The 20,553-nt window shown below is 46.0% G+C and overlaps 1 protein-coding gene and 1 non-coding gene across 2 annotated transcripts; one reads left to right on the plus strand and one right to left on the minus strand.

Moving 5' to 3' along the window:
• Positions 1-388: 388 nt before the first annotated feature.
• Positions 389-460, minus strand: TRNAG-CCC (transfer RNA glycine (anticodon CCC)). Its single transcript has one exon. It is a non-coding gene; the product is annotated as a tRNA-Gly (tRNA).
• An 8,686-nt stretch (positions 461-9,146) lies between these two features.
• Positions 9,147-20,514, plus strand: LIN28A (lin-28 homolog A). The gene is made up of 4 exons (XM_061147848.1): positions 9,147-9,177; positions 9,646-9,830; positions 19,395-19,579; positions 20,298-20,514. The coding sequence occupies exons 1-4, from the start codon at positions 9,147-9,149 to the stop codon at positions 20,512-20,514; spliced, it is 618 nt and encodes a 205-aa protein (XP_061003831.1).
• The last annotated feature ends 39 nt before the right edge of the window (positions 20,515-20,553 follow it).

Raw genomic sequence — 20,553 nt, forward strand, 5'->3', positions numbered from 1 at the left:
GAACTTCATTTTTCTCTTCTGTTGAATGAGAAGATAGCGTCTCCCTCCAGGATGGTAGGAGGGGGTGATGTCCAGCACGAAGCAGAAGTTAACAGATGTTATTTCTCCCCTTCCTCTCATGGAGGGAGGTCAAGGACACCTCAACACCTTTATCCTATTCTTGCTCTGTAATCATCACAAATGAAAGTAGAAAGAGGCCTTGGAAATCATAAATTTGCTCTCCCAATTGATAGATGATGAAACCAAGGCCCAGAAAAGAAGAGATTTGTTCCAGGTCACACAGTGAGTTAGTGATAGAGCTAGAACTAGAACCGGAACTTTTTTACCATACCATCCTATCTCTATTTTTTCTTTTCTTAGCCACACCCTGTGGCATGTGGGATCTTAGTTCCCTGACCAGGGATTGAACCTGTGCCCTCTGCATTGGGAGTGCAGAGTCTTACCACTGGACCACCAGAGAAGTCCCTCTATCTCTATTATTGACAACATGTTGAATGAATGTGTGATTGAAGATTGACTGAAGGGAGTACAGGTCTCTCTGGATGTCTTCACACAGACAGGGAGTACTTGCTGATGTGGGAACCAAACTTTGTGGCTGTTCACTTTCAAGCTTCCTTGCTTTCATTTCTGCTGCTCCTTTCCTCTGTGATGTCCTGCCCTCCCCTGGCTTTCAAACTCCTATGCAAGATTCAATGCGATGCCACCTCCCCTGGGAAGCCTTCCATACCATATAAAATGAGTCAGCTTTCATTGTTTCCACAGTGCATTATATCTGCCTCTATAATATGTCCCAGTCACAAGCTGATGGGATATATATCTTTTACACATCCTTTCCACTAATTTTATCCCCTAAACAGGGAGACCAAGGTACAGAAACCAAACCTGAATTTGAAGCCCCACTCCCTGATTGAAAAGGGAAATACTAGGAAACCTGAGTTTCTAGTTCTTATGATTAACTAGCTAAGGACTTGAACAAGTCACTTGGATTCTAGGTCTTGTTTCCACATTTACCAAATAGGTTGGGGAGAAGACAAAGCCAGAAGATACTAATTTATAAACCTCTTCTGTTATAGCAGAAGAAGTGAAGTGTAGATATGTTTAATGCTTATTTGTTTATTTTTGGCTGCACTGGGTCTTCATTGCTGTGAACAGGCTTTCTCTAGCTGCAGTGCATGGACTCCAGGGCGCACAGGCTTCAGTAGCTGTGGCGAGCAGGCTCTCAAGCTCGGTCGTTGGGGCCAACGGTCTTGGCTGCTCTGCAGCACGCGGGATCCTCCCGGACCAGGGATCAAACACGTGTCCCCTGCGTTGGCAGGCAAATTCTCAACCACTGGACCACCAGGGAAGTCAAAAGTGTAGATTATTGAATCCGAATGCTAATTTCAGAGTCAACCAACCAGGGTTTGAATTCTGACTCTTATCCCTTACTCTGTGAGTTACTTAACTCCTCTATGCTCAGCTTCGTCTATAAGACGGGAATAACAACCCTGCCTATCTCATACATTTGGTGTGAGAATTAAATGAGATTTTAATTTATGTAAAGCAGTTAGCACAGTGCCTGGCACACGGAGAACCTTCAAATGGTGTTAATTATCATTCTTTTTTTTAACCATTGATAAATCTAGGTTTCCAACCTCAGAATCTAGAAAAGACATCTCTAACCTCAACATCCTCAGAGCAAGTGAAGTGTCTTTCTTCATTTTGCTAGAGGTCAACAGATCAGAGTGGTAAAGAGTATGGCTTTGAAACCATCAAAAAAGTAAGGTTAAAAAGCAGTAGGCTCAGACTTGGAAGGCCTAGCATATTCCCCTCCTGAGCAACCTTTCTTGGGCAGTTACTCGAGGATGCTATTCAAGTGTGAACCAAGAAAAAGGCTGGCATGGGATCCAGGAAAGAGTGTCTCTGTCCACTGTAGTGAGAGGTTGTGAAGGTGATGGGCTGACTGCTGTGGAACAAGTCCAGAGGGCAACCAGGAGGGAGGTCCTCAAGAAAAGGCTTAGTGGAAAAGATAATATGATGGAGCCCTTGAAAATAGTTGAAGGTATTTCAATGACTAATCTTGTGATGAGAGAGGAGGTTAGAGTCCAGGGTAAATTAAAAAAACAGAAAACAGCACAGTTTAAGAAAAGAATTGTTGTCCTAGTATACCATTTGGCAATGCAGTGAACATTTCCATAATTATGACAATGTAAACACTGGTTATCAATTTAGTTGACAATGGTGATTTAACTGCACTGGGAGGAAAAGGAAAGGAAAAGTAGGCCTTGTATGCAAGGTTAAGTCCTCATCCACCATAACATGAAATCAATAGATAATATCTAAAATTGATAAATCAAGGAATGGAGCTACATGCATATTATTTAGAGACGTGGAAATATCCTCCAGAAGAAATGACTCGTGGGAGTGGAGGGGGTGGGGTATTCAGGGTGCTGTTGTTTTTCATTATAATTCTTTCAATACTAATTGATTTTTTTAGCCACATGCATTAATTACTTTAACTGCTAAAAAAAAAAAAAAAATACAGAAGAAGAAGAATATCAGAGTAAGCTAGATCTGGGATGCACTCTTTGTGATTTGCAAGTCGCTTAGCTTAACTGAGTCTCGGTTCCCTGTCCAGTAAAATGGGGATGATATTAGGATGGTAGAGGACAGAAAGAGACAGTACACAGAAAGCAGTCAGCGCAGGCTTGGTGGACAATCAGCTCTCAAACAGTAACTGCAGCATCAGAGAAGGGTAAGTTAAGGACTAGACTAAAGTAGTTTTGGGGTAATGACAGCATTTGGTTAGATACCATGCCTTTTGCCCCCCTGGTACATGACTCACGCTGGACACATACAAATGGACACCAGGGGAACCATAGCTGGGTGAATTGTGACTGACAGGCTACAGTCACAGCAGGAACATTGAAAAGATCAGCAGTCAAGAGGGAAATTACAGTTGGGCTTGGCAAGTTCCACCGCAAGAGAACTGGGGAGTTACCGTCGCTGGACAGTGGGCTCTAGCAAGCTCATCATTTCCTCCTCTGGCTTGTACCTTGTGGGGGATGTGTCAGAAGGAAAAGATTTAGAGGCTGTCAGGGTGAGGGTCAGAGGTCAGCTGGGGTCAGGAAGTCTATTTCACTGAGGTCACTCTAGTCTCCTTTCAATGTAATGAAGCCATTATTGGTGAAAGCAAGTGCCTGGCGTCTTGCTCTGTGAAGCAAGGCCCACATGGGGAGCAGGACTGAAAGAAGGAAGGGGACTCCCTTGGTTCACCCTCCCTCCGCCAATTCAACAGGCCTACGAGGTGAGAGGTGCACAATCCTGCTTGATGTAGGAAGCCCTGGTCCTTGGAGAGGGATAAAGATGACAGCATGGGGTGAGAACAGATTGTTTCCCAGAGCAATTAGGATGGGGTCTCTCTCTCTCACACACGCACAAACACATATACACGTCATATTGCTTTAGACAGTCAGAAATGGGAGAAACGCTTGTCTAACAGCCAATCCAACTCCCTCATTTTATCCTCAAAGGGTAAAGCTGGGGGCCTTTCTTGAGGTCACAGAACAAATTAACAGGCTGGAACTATATATACTTTGTGAAGTGAAGTGAAAGTCGCTCAGTTGTGTCCGACTTGTTGCGACCCCATGGACTCTAGCCCACCAGGCCCCCCTGTCCATAGGATTTCCCAGGCAAGAATAATGGAGTAGGTTGCCATTTCCATAAATTTTCCTTAATTATTTGTTTTTTGTCTGTCCCTCTCCTCTAGAATGTAAGCTCTAGGAGGGTAAGAGCTTCATCTGATTTGTTCACTGATGTATTCCCAGTGCTTCCAACAATGCTACCTGACACATTATAGATGTTCAATAAATATATGTTAAATGACTTACTGAATGAGTGGAAACATTGCACACATCATATTCCCTTCCTCATGAATCACAGAGCATATTACCATACTAAAAGCTATACAAAGTCCTATATAGGAAGCCTAGTTAACATATCATTTTCCAAATGATTTCACTATAAAGACCTTTAAAAAATGGTTAGGTGTATTAATCATCCCATGGAACTAGTATCCTGAGGGACACATTGTGGAAAATACTTCTCTCAAATGCACACCATCACTCATATTAGCATCAAGGTTTTAACTCCAAACAACCACCCTGGACCCCACCACAGGGTTCTCAAAACATTTTAGAAATGCAAACTGGATGTGGACTATTGCCCAAAAGAGGACCTGTTTTGACTCTGGTCAGCTCTTTAATTGAGATGGTCAATGAGTTTGGGGGAGGGTAATCAATAAACGACAGACTATAGCTCTGGTCCCGGGAAGAGGAATCACAAGCTTGGGTTCTATTTACTAGTTATATCAATTATACAGTCTCTCCTTACAGCCTTTTTGTTTGCACATAGCTTGTTTCTCATTGGTAAAATGGGGACAGTACCAGTCATGATAACAACATACTGGGACTGTGGAATGAATGTGAGCTTTGGAATGAAATGTATGGGTTCAAATCTGCATCTGCCGAGTATTAGCTGAGTTACATTACCCAAGCTAAACTGATTCATTAGGCTTGTTTCCTCTCCTATAAGGTGGCAATATTAATACTTATTACTTAGAGTTATTGACAGGCTTGAATGAGATAAGAAAAGTACCTTGATAAATAATAGCTGTTATTATTGTTACCTATCAGAATATAAGCTCAGCAAAGGTGGGATTTTGTTTGTGTAATTTACCCAGCACACAACACCTGCCATAGGTATAGATATATACACTTAATGGTGATAAGTTACTATTATTACTAAGACCTCTTTCAGCTCTTCCTTTTATGGAGATATGAGCCTACCCAAGAGGAACTTAGCAAGGTACTTTAAAGGGGAGATGCTCTTTGTGTTTGGGAGCTGATGCTGAGTGGTTGATGAAGGTGGGTGAACCCGCACCCCACCTTGGCTGACAGTAAACTGTTAAGCAGGTGGGATCTTCTGTTTCTGTTTTCTCCAGCACAGCATAGACTGACTGCTGAGAATCTCCTTGGACTCTGGGTTTTCTTGTAATACCTTTTTATCTACAGCCCTGATTCAGCTGTTTTCCTACCAGAGCTTTCAGGTAGAGTTACAAAAGGAGTTTAGAGAAGGAAATGACAACCCACTCCAGTATTCTTGCCCGGAGAATCCCACGGACAGAGGATCCTGGCAGGTCATGGTCCATAGGGTCGCAGAGAGTTGGACATGACTGAAATGACTAAGCAGGCACGCACGCTCTTTGTGTTGATACTACACACTTTTGCCTTGTCTAAAGAGCTCCACGTTTTCCCTCTTATCAGATAATATTATCCTCAGAAACCAATACACAAGAAATTTGCAGTACTTAGCTATATCATGTCTTGCCTCCCTAACTACACTATAACTTCTTGGATAGTAGGAAATGTTTGTTCTTTACTTTGTGGGGTACATTTTTGGTCATTACACTACTTAGTGCATATTATGTATCTAATTCCTCTGTCAAATGTATGAGCTAGCACAATGACTGGATCATAGTAGCTACCTAATAAGTTTTCACTGAGATGAGGACCCAAGAAAGGAAGAATGTTTAGTCAGGAGACTTCCTCTCCCACATGGAAACAACCCAAGGGGGATGAGGAGTCAATTATGTTGGGAGCCATGTGTCCCTTCCTAAAGCGTCCTCTGCCTCCACATATGCAACTTCATGAGATCCCAACTCTTCCTGGGTTTGAATTCTTAGACTTGAGAGAGGCAGCCTAGAAGAATAAGTATTATGACTATTGTAATAAAATTCATCATTTCAGTCAAGGCCTATTCATCAAGAGGGAGGGGACTGTGGCTGATTCATGTTGATATTTGGCAGAAAACAAAAAATTTCTGTAAACCAGTTATCCTTCAATTTAAAAATAAATTAATTAAAAAATATTCAGATTGGTATATATAGAATGGATAAACAACAAAGTCCTACTGTTTAGAACAAGGAACTATATTCAATATCCTGTGACAAACCATAATGAAAAGAATATGAAAAAGAATGCACATATATGTGTAACATATATGTATGAGTCACTTTGCTATACAACAATAATTAACACATGTTGTAATTCAACTATATTTCAATAAAAATAAATTTAAAAACTTATTTAGGAAACTCTTCTTTTTAAAGATTTATTTATTTTTAATTTTTGGCCACACCGTGCAGCATTGAGATCTCAGTTCCCTGACCAGGGATCGAACCCACAACCCCTGCATTAGAAGGCTGAGTCTTAACCACTGGACCACCAGGGAAGTCCCTCAGGAAACTGGATGTCTTCTGTGGGTCAGCCACTGTACTAAGTACTGGTAAGCATGTGAGAGAAGGAGCAGAAAGAAATAACACATAAATGGACCAAATTCTCAGGGATCAAATGACCCAGCAGGTTCTAGGACAAAGAGACAAATGTGCATAATAGTTATGATAATAATAGTAATAATTTACATTGTTAAGGGCTAACTATATGTCAGACACTTTTAAAAGCTTTACTTACATAATCTACCTTTATCCTCATGATAACTCTGAGAGTTAAATCTTCATTATCTGCATTAGACAGAGGAGGAAACTGAGGCATAGAAAGCATATAGCTTTCAGAGCTATAAATAGATGTTCGAACATAGATTATCTGATTCCAACGCCTGTGTTCCTATGAAAAGTGCTACTAATTAGAGAAATAATAATGAAAAAGAAAGATTAGTCTCTCTAGCCTTATTTTATGTGAATTAAAAAATATTATCTCCTCTTTCTTCACTCTCTGTGGCTACATGCACCATTTTTCTGAAGAGGAGCTTGAGATACTTACACTACTCTCACAGAATCATGTATGGCTGGAAATGCCCTCTCTTTAGAGTGCAAGAAAGTCTGTTCATTCGTCTCCAATGTGTCAGGCTCTCTGAGCGGGTGGGGGCGGTTTGAGAAGAACCAGGTTTTCTGGGAAGAGCGCGGAGGTGAGAATTCAAGAAAGCATTCTCAAAACTGGGAGCTGGGAACCAGGAGAGCGGGTCTTTATTCAGCACCGTGGACAGAGCTTCCGCTGCCCTCAGGACCCTGGACAGTGAAGCTAGTAGCGCCTTCCTGGAACGTCTGACTTGATAGCAGACCAACGGAAAACAGAGCGCTAAATTATCTTATCCCCTCTTTTCTTCAGCCAGACCTTAGTCACCTGCTCCTGAACCTTAGGAAGAGAGATACAGAGAGTGGGTACATTTTAAGGGCTCTAGTAAGGGGAGGAGATAAGGCTTAGGTGGGGAGGATTATATAAATAAAAAATAGTTTTGGCTGATGTACTCGCACGACTCTGAGAAGATCTAAATTAGAGTCCTCAGTTGGGACTGTAGCATTGTTGGTGATATTTGTTAATAATTTGTATTTTTTAGGCTGAGGGCCACAGTTGTTCATTTTATCCCAACTTCCTATCCCCCATTTCTTACACTGAAGTTTTAGTGCCTCAGAGATCACTCTTGATAGGAGAGAGAAATAATCTCTCAACAGCCCCTTGCTCTCCTCCTCATCTTCCCCTTTCCTACCCCCACTCATCCCTGTTCTCTATTTCTCAATTTCACACCCGCGTGCGCACACACACACACACACGCACGCACGGGCCGGCGCAGGAGCATGAGAGGTTTCTGCACACTTAGTGGAGACGACTGAATTGCCAGTGAGCGGATGCCCCCAAAAGCAGGCTCTGTCCCTTTAAATGGGTTGTAGCAGTGGGGGAGGGGAACTGGCCGGAGCTGGCATTGTCCAGTTTGAACTGAGCACCGGAAGTGAAGGGGCAGGGCCAGGGCCGTGCACTGAGCCCCGGGCCATTGTCCATCTCCGACCAGGGCACTAGCCACCCCCCTGGCCAAGCCTCTTTATCTCCTACCAGGGGAGGCTAACTCCTCAAATGAGGAGAGCCCCTACTCCAGTTCCCCCACCAACCTCACTGTGGGGAAGGGAGCGCACTTTAGGACAGGACTCTGAAGCGTGGAGCGCCAGGGAACCTAAAAGTGTCGGGGTCCCAACCACGGATGAGGATGGGATGGCCATGGGGGCAGGATGAGGTCAGCTGGTGGAGAGAGGAACACACTTCAAGCCTCCTTGGGTTCCTTCTTCTGTTCTTTCAGGAAACTCCACGTGGGTCAATGTTAGACAAATTTGGAAGGAAACGAGGAAAAATTCTTTACACGGAATTAATTGGGAGCGCTTTGAGAGATCGAGAGAAACTCGGTGGGAAACTCAGAGACATTCAGTTAGTCAGAGACAGACTTTGAGAGGCCGCGCCTAGGTCAGGAGTGGAGATCGGCCCCGCTGGGTCTCCCACCTCCCCCCTGCTTCCCCATCCCAGGCTTCCCAGTGTCCTGAACTCCAGGTCTATCTAAGCACACGGGGGTGGGGGGTGAGAGCGGGTCAGCGCCGAGCTGCCGGGTCAGCTCGGAGGCCTGAAGGGGAAGGGAGGGGGAGGGGCGCTCCAGGGCGGGGGGAGGGGGAGGGCTCATCCATTTCTCTCTTGACAGGTGGTTTGTGTCTCTGATTGGCCAGCGCTGCCAGGCTCACACCTCCCCCCCCCAACTCTCTGGAATGTATAATTATCTGCAAAGGGGGGGGGGTGGGGTGGTGTATAAGTGTGTGTGTGTGTGTGTGTGTGTGTGAGCAGTCACGTGGCTTTAAAACTGCCCCCCCCCCCGCCACATGCCCCCCACCTGTATGTTGCTTTGGGGACCCCCGCCGAGTCCTTAAAGTGCAGGATCCCAAATTCCTGGGTACTCAAGACTTGTAGGGTTGACGGCCCCAGTCTCCAGATGTGCGTGTGGGGAGGGGGCGTCAAACCTCTAGGTTCTGAGAAGGGACACCCCAGAGGTGTCAGAGACCGCCGTGGTGGGGGAGGGCCAGAGCTGGAGCTGGAGGGAAAGGGAGGGGAGAGGCCAGGGAGGGGAGGGGAAGGGAGGGGAGGGGGGCTGCCCGCGGGGGGTTGGGTCATTGTCTTTTAGAATTTGGGAGCCTTTGAAAAGCCGTGGGCCCTCCCACCGCTATTGTGCTGGGGAAGATGTAGCTGCCTCTTCCCCGAGCCACCCCTTTGCCTCCGGACTTCTCTGGGGCCAGCAGCCGCCCAAGCAGGGGCCCGGGGCCGCGGGCTCAGCCGACTACCATGGGCTCTGTGTCAAACCAGCAATTCGCAGGTTCGACCTCGGGACTTACTAGGGACACCTTAGGCGTCAGGGGCGCCCCGAAGCCACATGAAAGATAGGTGGGGAAGTGTCCCCCAGGCTAGCCCAAGGACCCCAAGTCTGTGCGGCCTCCTGCTTCTGGGGGCCATCTCTGGAGCCAGGAACCCTGGTGTCCCAGTGGCGAGCAAGCTGAAGGTCCGGGGGCGGGGGGAGAGAAGAGGAGGGGCCTGTCTGGCCGCATGTCCCCGGGCAACGAGTTGTGGGAAGAAAAGCAAAACTTTCGGGGCACCGCTGGCCTCAGTTTAAGCTGGGGGAGCGTGGGAGGCGGCCGGGACAGGTATTTTCTCGCCGGCTGCTCGGTAGCTACAGCCTCCTGGGTGTCCACCCGCGGGCTGGGACCCTCGGGTCTCCTTGCCGGCTTTCCGATGGGGGTCCTCCAATTCCGTGGCCCCCCCAGCTAAGCGCCTTCCCAATCTCCAGGTGGCTGCGCCAAGGCGCCGGAGGAGGCGCCGGAGGACGCGGCCCGCGCGGCGGAGGAGCCGCAGCTGCTGCACGGTGCCGGCATCTGTAAGTGGTTCAACGTGCGCATGGGGTTCGGCTTCCTGTCCATGACCGCCCGCGCAGGGGTCGCGCTCGACCCCCCGGTGGATGTCTTTGTGCACCAGGTGAGAGCCATTCTGGTAACTTTGCCGCAGGAACGGGATGTTGGCGCGCGTGTCCGAGGGTGGGCGGACCGACTCGGCTGTTGGATTGAGGGGAGATCCAGGGCCCTTATTGTGCGTTCCCTTCTTTGCCGTGGCACCCCAGTCTGAATCCCTGTTAACTCCAACGGGACGAGAGTGGGGGAAGAGCTGATGATTAACACCCCCACCCCCTTCCGGGAGCCCCTCTGGTTTACCACGTGTCTGTTACCTCTTTACCCTGGGCAGGGGGCAGGGGGCAGGGAGGTGATCCCATGTGGCAGAACTAAGGTTGTATTGTGCTTGCCAGTGGGGGGAGGGCGAGCAGGCCGGCCAGGGAAGCACATGCCCGGTTAGAGCAGAACCCTGAGCGCCCGCGCGTTTCAGTATCTTGTGAATGGAGCTCCCGGCCTGGAGGAAGGGAGGGAAACGGCTTCAAGACCCAACAGCGGAAAGCTGAGAAGTCTGCTGGGTCCCCTCACCCAGGTGGCCACCCAAAACTCAAGTCCTGGGGTTCTGGATGGGTTTGGCAGATCCTTGAAGGATCTATTTGGAGTGCATGGAAGTTCCTCGAGAGCAGTCTGAGGCACATGGATCACTAGGGGGGTTCTTACTATCTATTTCCTATTAGGAAAGAAAATGTGAAGAGCCAGGCCTTCGACCCCTGGGCTAGCCTGGGAGGGAGTTAGGTCGCAATCCCAAGTTCTCAGTTAAAGCAAGGCAGCACAGGGGCGGGGGTGGGGGGTGAAATTCAGTGTCGAAGGGCAGGGGGTGGAGAGAGGCTAGCCTCAGGACCTATTCTCCTCAGCTTGGCATTTATGGCCCCAGACAGCCATTGATTGCCGTCCTAACATTCCCGGCCTCAAACAAGGAACCAAAGAGTTCGTCTACCCTGGCCGCCCCTTCCTGAGTATCTCTGAAGCCTCATGTAACCACCATGTAAAGGAACTTGTTGCTTGGGTTCCCCTCCACCTTTGGAGGTTTGGGGCTGGACCTGAGAAGAAATTGCTAATCCCAGACCCTGGAGGTTGACACCCAGGCCGGGCATGGAGGGGTTACTTCGGGGAGGTTGGCTTTAGGAGCAGTGGGGGAGGGGAAAGGAGGATGTGGGGATTAAGGGTTGGAGCCTGAGGGATGGTATTCTGGAGGGGGAGGGGTGGAGAGGGGAGATGCTGGGTAGACTGGTTGGAGGGAAACAGCAGGGAAGTCCCCACATGGCCCTCAGTGAGGACGCGGAATGGGGGAAGCAAGGGAGAGAGAGGATGCAGGGAGATGGGGATCCACTAGTTAACGCTGGGGTCACTGGGCTCCTAGAATATCTGCCAGAAGGGTCGGCTGCAGACTGCTTGGCTGCCCCCTGGCTTCCCCTGCTTCCTCCACCCCCAGCTTTATCCGCTTCCCTTCGAACTACTAATTCTGGCTGGTGGCTAGCCCACCTCCCTGTCTCATTTACATATGTGAATGATAACCCACAGGAAGTAATTGTGGGAGAAAGAAGGGAATTGGCCTCTTTAGATCTATTAAATCACTTTATTACAGGAACCAGCTTTGAATGGCCCTCCTCAGCGGGGTGGCCAGCTCCCCATTTATCTGATCACAAAGAGATTAAAATCTCTCCCAGTCTGGAGACAACTGGACACCTTCCCCAACTTTGGAAAGCTTGGAATGAAAGAGTCAGACCCAACATTTTCTTGCCTCCCTTCCAAAGGTTGCCACATAGGGAAAGACTGAGGGGAAGGTACTCCCTCTGAGGTTCTTTGGTGATATCCAACTCCCAAAGAAGGTTTTCCTGAGCAAATGGATCCGTGCCTCAGCCCACTTAACCCTTAGGATCAAAAGCAGTTGGGAAATACGGGATGGAATAAAAGAAAATGGGGACTAGCCTTCAGATTTGGGGAGTGGAGCCTACACCATGCTGTTTCAGATGGGTTTGCTGGGAGATAACCTGGACTCGGGGTCTTGGAATGTCCAGGGACATTCCACAGTCAAGTTATCAGGAGGAGTTGAGCTGGGATAAGGAATGAAGACTTTGTCTCCCTTATACCCGCTACTAACAGTCACAGAGGACAATGGTGGAAATTCCCTGAGCTTTATACCTGGAAGCTCAGTCTTCACACTGCTGGGGCTTAGGTTGATCCTCAAACCCTACCGTAACACTCAAACTAGTGATTCCAGTCCTGCACTTGAGAAATATCTCCCTGGGGATCTAATGTAGAGGAATTAGGTGGATGCAGATCAATCCTTAGAAATTTTCCCAGGGCAGGAGAGTGTTCCCAAAATGGAGAAAAAGTAAGACATTTCCCTTTAACAGTGAAACTTCCCTTTTAGCTGCTTGTGGTGGGTACCTTGGAACTGTAGGTGTGGGTGGTGGGCAGGGTAACTGTCCTAAGATAACATCTGCTAGGGGAGGGGATCAGGGAGCCCCTTTCCTAAGGAAACGGTGGCGGGGGGTGGGGGATGGACACAATTAGACATTTTCAAGGTTGGGCCTTTTTGGTTCCCAACACACTGGTCACTGTTCCTATGCTCCCTGTCCAACCCTCAGTGCCCAATAGGGGTGGATATGTGGGAAAGAAAACCTACCGTTAGCCTTAAAATAAGATGAGTAAATAAAACCCATAAAGCGAAAAGACCTCTGTACCAACCCTGGTACTCAGCCACAGGTTTTAGGCTAGAACTCACTTGCTGTCCCAGAATTTGGGGGAATTTAAGAATCATCATAATGGCACCTAGCTAGCCCTTAAATCCCGGTTTCTCAATCTCTGCACTACTGACATATTTCAAGCAAGATAACTTCTCATTCTGGGCATCCCTCAGTTGTGACAACCAAAACAGTCTCCAGACATTGCCAAATGCCCCCGCTGGGAGGCAAACTCACCCCCAGTTGAGAAACAGTTAATACATCAAAAGGTGGAGCAAGAAAGAGCTAACTAGGGGTTGCCTGAGGACTAAGAATTCTCAACTCTCCATGGCCATTTAAAAGGTTTTGGCCATTTTAACAGAAACCTCCTGTTTCCTGTGGCTCAACTCCCAACCCCCCAAGATGTGCAAAATTTGAAAATCAGGAAAAGGTCCCCTGTTTTCTCCCACAGCTCTTTGGAACTCAAATCTGTTTAAAATAGCTTTCTGGCTAAAATGCTGTATTAGAATGCTTGGAGGCAAAAGAGCCCAAATTTGACTGAGGCACCAAGCTTGGGTTAAGAGAAGAAACTTCCACTACCAAGAAACTGCTGATGCCACGTGGCCTGCTTTCTCTGAAAAGGATGAGTGGGGGTGGTGAGAGCAACTTCAGTCCGGTCTAGATTAAGACTCAGGTTTGGGGGCAGGGAGAATGTAAAGGGATCTTTCCTACCCGGTTTATAACCTTACTAGTGCCTCTGATTACCCTCCTTATGTTCAGGTACTGATGTACTTGTCTTAACTCTTCCTCTAACCTGAACTCTTTGAAGAGAGGGACTGGTAGTCTGGTTAATTTTCTAGTATGCACTTGGTGGGCTGAAGATATGAGTATGAGGAACGAAGAGGCCCCTGAGAAATCAAGAGTACGCTCACAGTTGGGGGTCCTTGTCAGCAGGTCTTCCTCCAGACCAAAAGCTTGGAGATAGGGAGGGAATGTGAACTGATAGTTGCTGTCTATCCGGACCAGGGCCTGAAGAGGGTTTGGCACTCAGTAGAAACACCATGAAAATTTGTGGAGTGATAGTAGATCACTCCAGCTGACCACAGCTCCAGAGAGGATATGGAAGCCATGGGTTGAAGGGTCATTCATTAGTTATTTCTTTTCCATCTTAATAGGGAATTTTTAAAAGGTTATTATTTTCTTTTTAATTAATTAATTAGGCCAGGAAGCATGAGGGATCTTAGTTCCCTGCCCAGGGATCGAATCCGAATTCCTTACAGTAGAAGTGAGGAGTCTTAAGCACTGGACCATCGGGAAAGGAAAGTGTTTTGTTTTCCTCCCACTCCTCCAGAAAGAATTTTTTAAATGAGTGGATTTTTTTCAGGAAGTTAGCAGAAAAGCATGTGAGTTAATTTGAGCATTATGAGATCTTGAGTCCTGTTTGTGAAGAGACATACTTTCTAGGCAGTGTTCCAAGTAAAGGCTGTGCCACCATCCAGAGCAAAGCTTGTGGTTAGTGGCACTACTTGCCTGGTAAGTGGTTTTCAGTGATTTTTCTCCAGGGCAAGGTTGTTGCTGGAACATTCCTAATCCAAATATCAAAAGTATCAAACTCAGCCTATGGGAATTCCTTGGTGGGCTTCTTTTTTTTAAGCAACAGCCTGAAGCACATCACCTCTCCCTTCTTCCTGCAGGCAAGAATAGCAACTACTATCAGTGTTAAATCTGGAAGGTCGAAGGAGGTGAAGGAAAAGGAGGGGAAAACTTTCCAGAATAGTAAGCAATTAGTATGGACTCAGCTTGGAGTTCTTTAATTCAGACTGGTAAAGAGAGTAGATGGCTTTTGTCAACAGAGCAGAACAACAACTGGGCTTCTGGTTAAAAACTCCAGGATCTTTTCTTCACTTCTTGAGTGGGGCTGGTGGGGAGGGAACAGCCCCATCTTTATCAGACCTACCCTGGGTTGGATCCTCATCAGAGTTCAGTCCCCTTGTGACTCCATCTTCCTGAGGACCACAGAGAAGATGCCTGTCCTAAGGAGCTGGGAAGATCAATCTAGGTGAACTCTTAGGTGCAGAGTTGAGAACACTGTGGCTCCTTCCTCTCTTCTGCTCCAGACTCCCTCCGGCTACCTGGGCGCAGACAGGCTGGTGAGCAGCACCATCTGGTGGAGAACTCCAGGCAGGAACTGGTGGTCCTGGCTGTGTCAGAGCCAGAGGGATGTGTAAGGGGTGTATGCTGGCAGCCCTTGGTTCTGGGTGGATCTCTTTCCCCATTCTCCCTGACAAACTGCTTCTGATAGAACCCACTGATTTCTTACCTCCTACCAAACCCTACCTTTAGGAGTGAGGCTTGGGTTGAACTGTGAGGACACCTTAGGACTAACTCATTAAAATTAAATTGCTTTTTACTTTCTCAGTGTGACTCTTAGAAAGTTTTTTGTTTTTGTTTTTGTTTTTTTTATTAGTTGGAAGCTAATTACTTCACAACATTGCAGTGGGTTTTGTCATACATTGACATGAATCAGCCATGGAGTTACATGTATTCCCCATCCCGATCCCCCTCCCCCCCCACCTCCCTCTCCACCTGATTCCTCTGGGTCTTCCCAGTGCACCAGGCCCGAGCACTTGTCTCATGCATCCCACCCTCAGAAAGTTTTAAAATGTCAATGCACCTTGCATTATATTGCAGAGCACAGGATACAAAGTCATTTCAGGGCTCTCACACTATAAATTTGGGCAGGGTGCTTAACCCCTCTGCCTCCATGAATTCAGCAGGGGGCATGATAAAAAGCTTGGTGTGAAGGTCACATGTGTTATATCACGTGACATGCTTAAAACTGCTTAGCCTATGGTAAGCATCAGTACATATTAGGCATTTTGGATAGTAGAGAACTTAGTTTTTTTTTTCTGCAAATGTTTGTGCACTGCTAAGCACCTAGAACTGAGGGTATAGCCATACAGTAGGTAGTCTTGAGCCAGAATGGCCCTGGATATTGTAGAAAAACCATAAACCCAAGCTTTGATCAATTACAAATAATTATAGAAACAGAGCTTATTTATCCAAATTTCACAGAGCAAGCTGAGGGAAACTCAGTTTGCTATGCGTTTTTGACTTCACATTCCCTGAGTGGCCCCTAAGGTCCCTTCTCTCTATGACTTACAAAGGTGTAATACTTGACATGGGGGAAGGTTAGAGTAGGCAGTGGTAAGGTGTTGGTGCAGAGTACTGTAGCTGGCCGATCCTTCCCTGCCATCCAAAAAAAAAAAGCCTCCTTAACAGTTTTCTGTCTGATTAAATACCATCTTCCCTTCTCCCCCACTGCAGGCTACCCACACTCCTACCTTGAACAGGCAAGGGAAAGGAAGATGGATGGGACGGTGGCAGCCCTCCCACCTATAATATAATTTATCTGAATAATGAACCCTAATTGGGCCCCTCAGTTAAAAAAAAAAAAAAAAAGGTTTGACTGGAGGCCCTGGAAGGGTGGGAGGGTAGGTCAGAAGGAAAGATGGCTGCTGGTGGTGGCTTTGGCTGGCCAGCAAGCTTGACTAGGGAAGAAAGGTGTCTCTGTGTCCAATCCTCTCACCGTGACCATAACCCCCTACATGGAGAGGAAGGAAGGAACTGGTGAATGTGGTAAATGTGTGATGGGGGGGGGAGTCAAGGGGGAATCTGCATCCTCTGGAACTCCAGGAATCCGACCACCAGAACCAACCAGTGTCAACTCTTTGTTTCCCGGAGCAGGGCTCTATTGGGGGAGCTCAAGCCTCGCCCCTCCCCCCCAGGTCTTTTCTTTTTTGGAGGGGATGGAGAGAGGGGCGGGGCCCAGGCCCTGCTTTGTGTGCGGTTGGTGGCGTGGGGGTGGTAGCAAGAATTTCAGGCTCCTTTCTGATGCAGACCCTGTGAGGCAGGCTCAGTGGGGCTGCACGCTGATTACCTATCTGATAAGAGAGGAATTCAAACTATGTGTTTTAGAAAGGGGTGGGGTAGAGGGGGCCAAGGAGCCACCCTTGGAGACCACCAGTCTAAATCTTGGCTGATTATGGTGAGGTGCCCACAGGGATTTATTTTTTCCCTTTATCTTTTCAAAGGAAAAGATGGTCTTAAGCTGACCTCAAATCCTCCAGTGATAGAGTGGGTGAACTAAGAAGACTAGTCAATTTCAAATGTCCCCATTTATATTATCCTCTGGTTCTCACATTAAGCCTAGAAGGTGTAGATGCAGAAGACTGTGGTGCTCAATAAACTGGAGCTCAGAAAGGGGATATTTTTCTGAGTTTCTGCTGCTAGTTAGCGATAAAAACTAGGGTTAAAATGCTGGGTCTTTTGACACTTCTTTCTCACTGTTACCCCACCCTCATCCAGTCTGAAAAGGTTGGTGATAATTGCCAGTTGGGATTTATATGTGGTAGTCAATGTGTTAACTACTTTTCATGCTTAAAACCTCACAGCACCACCATAAAATTAGTACTAACTCCATTTTGTAGGCCAACACAGAAAGCGGGGATAGGCTGTAGGACTCTAAACCTTTGCTCTTAATCACTTATCTATCTGCTGAATCACAGAGAACTGGGAGTGTTCCACCCTAAGAGCCCACTAGGCAAATGGGAGAAGCTGAGTTTACCTGGGTCAAGAATGCTCTTGGTCTGGATCCTCCAGCATCTCCTGACTCACTGGCTTGTCCCAGCTCAATAAGAGACACGTCAGATTTAACATCAAATTCAGGGCGGTGGTTATGCAACTGGGAGGAGGAAAGAATTTTCACCTTTCTGAAATGTTTTAATGTTCTGCTTTAATGCTCCACATTCAGATTGGGGGAAGGGAGTGAGTCATCACAACCCTGTCTGTTCTATGTGAATAAGAAGGGGGAGGATCCCAAACCTTTGGAATATTTCATTCATTGATATTTATTGAGCATATGTCCTGCCTGGCTAATCTTCATTAAAACTTTAGGTAAATAGCTACTGTTATCTCATTGTCTGAAAGATCTGAGGCCCAGAGGTGGGTAACTCACCAAGATCAAACACAATGCCAGAAATTGGTGGAATCAGCATTTCACGAACCAGAATGTATCTGACACCTGAGCCTATGCTTTTAATTACCTCAGTGGAAGTTCTGTCTTAAGCAATATCATCTAAATTAAAAGAAAAATGTAAGTGACTAAGGAATTGGGGATCCCATCTGGCAAAAGAGCATGTTTCATCTAAGTCCCAATTTGAAATAGCCACCTTGCCCCACCCCCACCAGCAACAGCATAAGAGGCCTCAAGCCAGGACTAGGTACATGGTGATCCCTTTTGCTTCTGAACCGCATTTTCAATAAGGACTACACCTTGTTGACATATTTGACACGTTCTTTGGATATTTTGGAAGGTATAATGAAATCTGTTCTGTGCAGGGTCTAGGAGAGGCTGTCATTCCACTAATGTGTTATTGATGCAGAAAATGGCAAGGTGAAATGGGCTATCCAATCCAGAACTCTGGGTTCTTCTGACCCTGGTGTTGCCACTCAACTAACTGTTTGAATAACTCCTTTTTTTCTTTTAAATTTTGGTTCAAACAAGCAGTGTTTTAGTGAGATCATTCCACACAGTATTTGAAGTCTTTTTCTTCCTTTAAATATTTCTTTCTTTAAATAACTTGGGATTATCTTCCCAAGTTATACAATTAAAGCCTACTTCCTTGTTCATTAATTCATCCAAAATGTGCTAGGCATTATTTAGGTGTCAAAATGCAGCAGTGAACAAAGCAAGGACTTTACATTCTTTTGAATGGCTTTATGGTATTTTTGTTTTTTGTTTATTTTTTTTGAACCAGTGAGATATTGAATATATGTGTCATGCTAGGTCCTCCTGCAAATTATTCTGTTCTGTGAGTCTTTTTTCATATTGATTTACAGTAATTTTTATAGTTTTATCAGTTTAGTTATCTGTCATAATTTTAAAAAAACTGTTCCAGTTTTTTCCTCTTAACATTTAGATTGTTCATTCTTCCAAAATATTTTGCATACATTTGATGTAAAGTATAAATTTTTGGCTTCATTTCCTAGTGAATAACTGGTTTCTCAATAGTACTATTTATGGAAATATTTTCCTTACCTGCTGATTTCTGCACTTATTTTTGGATCTTCCAGTAGATTTTCTCTTCTAATCCACTGATCTGTCTGCTTGGATCACACTGTCTTTTCCCTTCAACTTTCAGTAACATTGTTTTGATATAATTTCAAATTTGGGAAAAGGTTGCAAGAATACTATGAAGAACTCCCATATAACCTCTACCCAGATACATCAATTGTTAACATTTTGTACTATTTGCTTTATTGTTTGTTTTTTTTAATCCCTTATACAGATTTCAAGCATCTTTATCTTTACAATATTTCAGCATTTTTTTCTAGAATATGGCTATTGTCTTAGGTAACTTCGGTACAACGATCAAAATTAGGGAACTTAACACGTTTGCCTACATTCCATGCACAGATTTTGTCAGTTCTCCTAATATTTTCTCCTGTTCTAAGAGCCAGTCAGAAGTATGTGTGGCGGTCAGTTTCTTTACTTCGTAGGGGTTTATCTTTCATGACTGACATCTTTTAAGTGTATAGGCCTGTTAACGTTATATTTTACAATTTTACATTGGTTGATTCCTTATAAATGCTATGATTAACAATTTTTTTCTGCTGTTCTAGTTTACTGAGAACTTTCAATGAGAATAGCTGCCAAAAATGCAATGGCATCTGTTTACATAGTGATTGTTCCTGATGTAATGTAGAATTTTTGTTCTTAATGGTGACTCTTCCAATCACAGTGTCTTTACCAATAAAATGGAAATATTACACCCTTACTCTTCAATCCTTAGAGGAACATGTGTATGCAGGTGTTGGGTGTAATGATGAAGACTAACATTAAAATCTACCATGCTTCTCTCCCCCAGAGTAAGCTGCACATGGAGGGCTTCCGGAGCCTGAAGGAGGGTGAAGCTGTGGAGTTCACCTTTAAGAAGTCCGCCAAGGGCCTGGAATCTATCCGAGTCACCGGCCCTGGTGGGGTGTTCTGTATTGGGAGTGAAAGGCGACCCAAAGGGAAGAATATGCAGAAACGCAGATCAAAGGGAGACAGGTATAGACTGGAAGGCAGCTTCTGTGGGTTAGTAGGGATGATGAGCACTCTTCCATTCTTGCTTTCCCTTTCTTGGTTGGACCAGATGCCAAAGATAAAGTGAAGCCTGTGGCCCCTGGCAACATCTGGATGTGGGAGGCAAAGAGAGGGTGGTATGTATGGAAGGTACTTCATGACCTACTTTTCTACTTGATAAGTAATTAGGTTCTGGGAGGTCTAGCTTTGATTGCTAAATGGGGATTGTGATACTAACCTCACACACTATTTTAGAACTAAAGGAGACCATGGATATGAAAGTGTATGTGGTGAGGCCAATACAGTACATCTGTAGTTGTTGCTTCTTCACCTCCAAATGACTGGTTTCTTTCCTGTTCTGTGTGCAAACAGATTCTGGCCCTTTAATTTCTTCTCTATTTTAATGAATGAGAGGTACTGTTTTTAAGGGTATGGTAGTTCTCAGTTGGGGTCCAGGATTTCCATTCATAGTATTTTCAATTTGTCATGAATCTCAAGCTGCCATCTAGATATTACAGGCCTGGAAGCGACTCAGAGATATCGAGTCATATACCCCTTTTCTAAGTGCTGAAATCCGTCTCCAGGAAGGGAAGTGGGTCCAAAGTAACAACTAAAACCAGAGCCCAGGGGTCCTCACTCAGAGGAAACATTGTGGTCTCTTCTCAAGCCTTCCTCTCAACTTTACTATCTTGCTTGATGCTAGGTGCTACAACTGTGGAGGTCTAGACCATCATGCCAAGGAATGCAAACTGCCACCCCAGCCAAAGAAGTGCCATTTCTGCCAGAGCATCAACCATATGGTAGCCTCGTGCCCACTGAAAGCCCAGCAAGCTCCCAGCTCCCAGGGAAAGCCAGCCTACTTTCGGGAGGAGGAAGAAGAGATCCATAGCTCTGCCATGCTCCCAGAGGCTCAGAATTGAGCCACAGTGGGTGGGGGCTATCCTTTTGTGATCAGAAAG

The sequence above is a fragment of the Dama dama genome, chromosome 8 (assembly GCF_033118175.1).
Source record: "Dama dama isolate Ldn47 chromosome 8, ASM3311817v1, whole genome shotgun sequence".
Classification (NCBI taxonomy): Eukaryota; Metazoa; Chordata; class Mammalia; order Artiodactyla; family Cervidae; genus Dama; species Dama dama.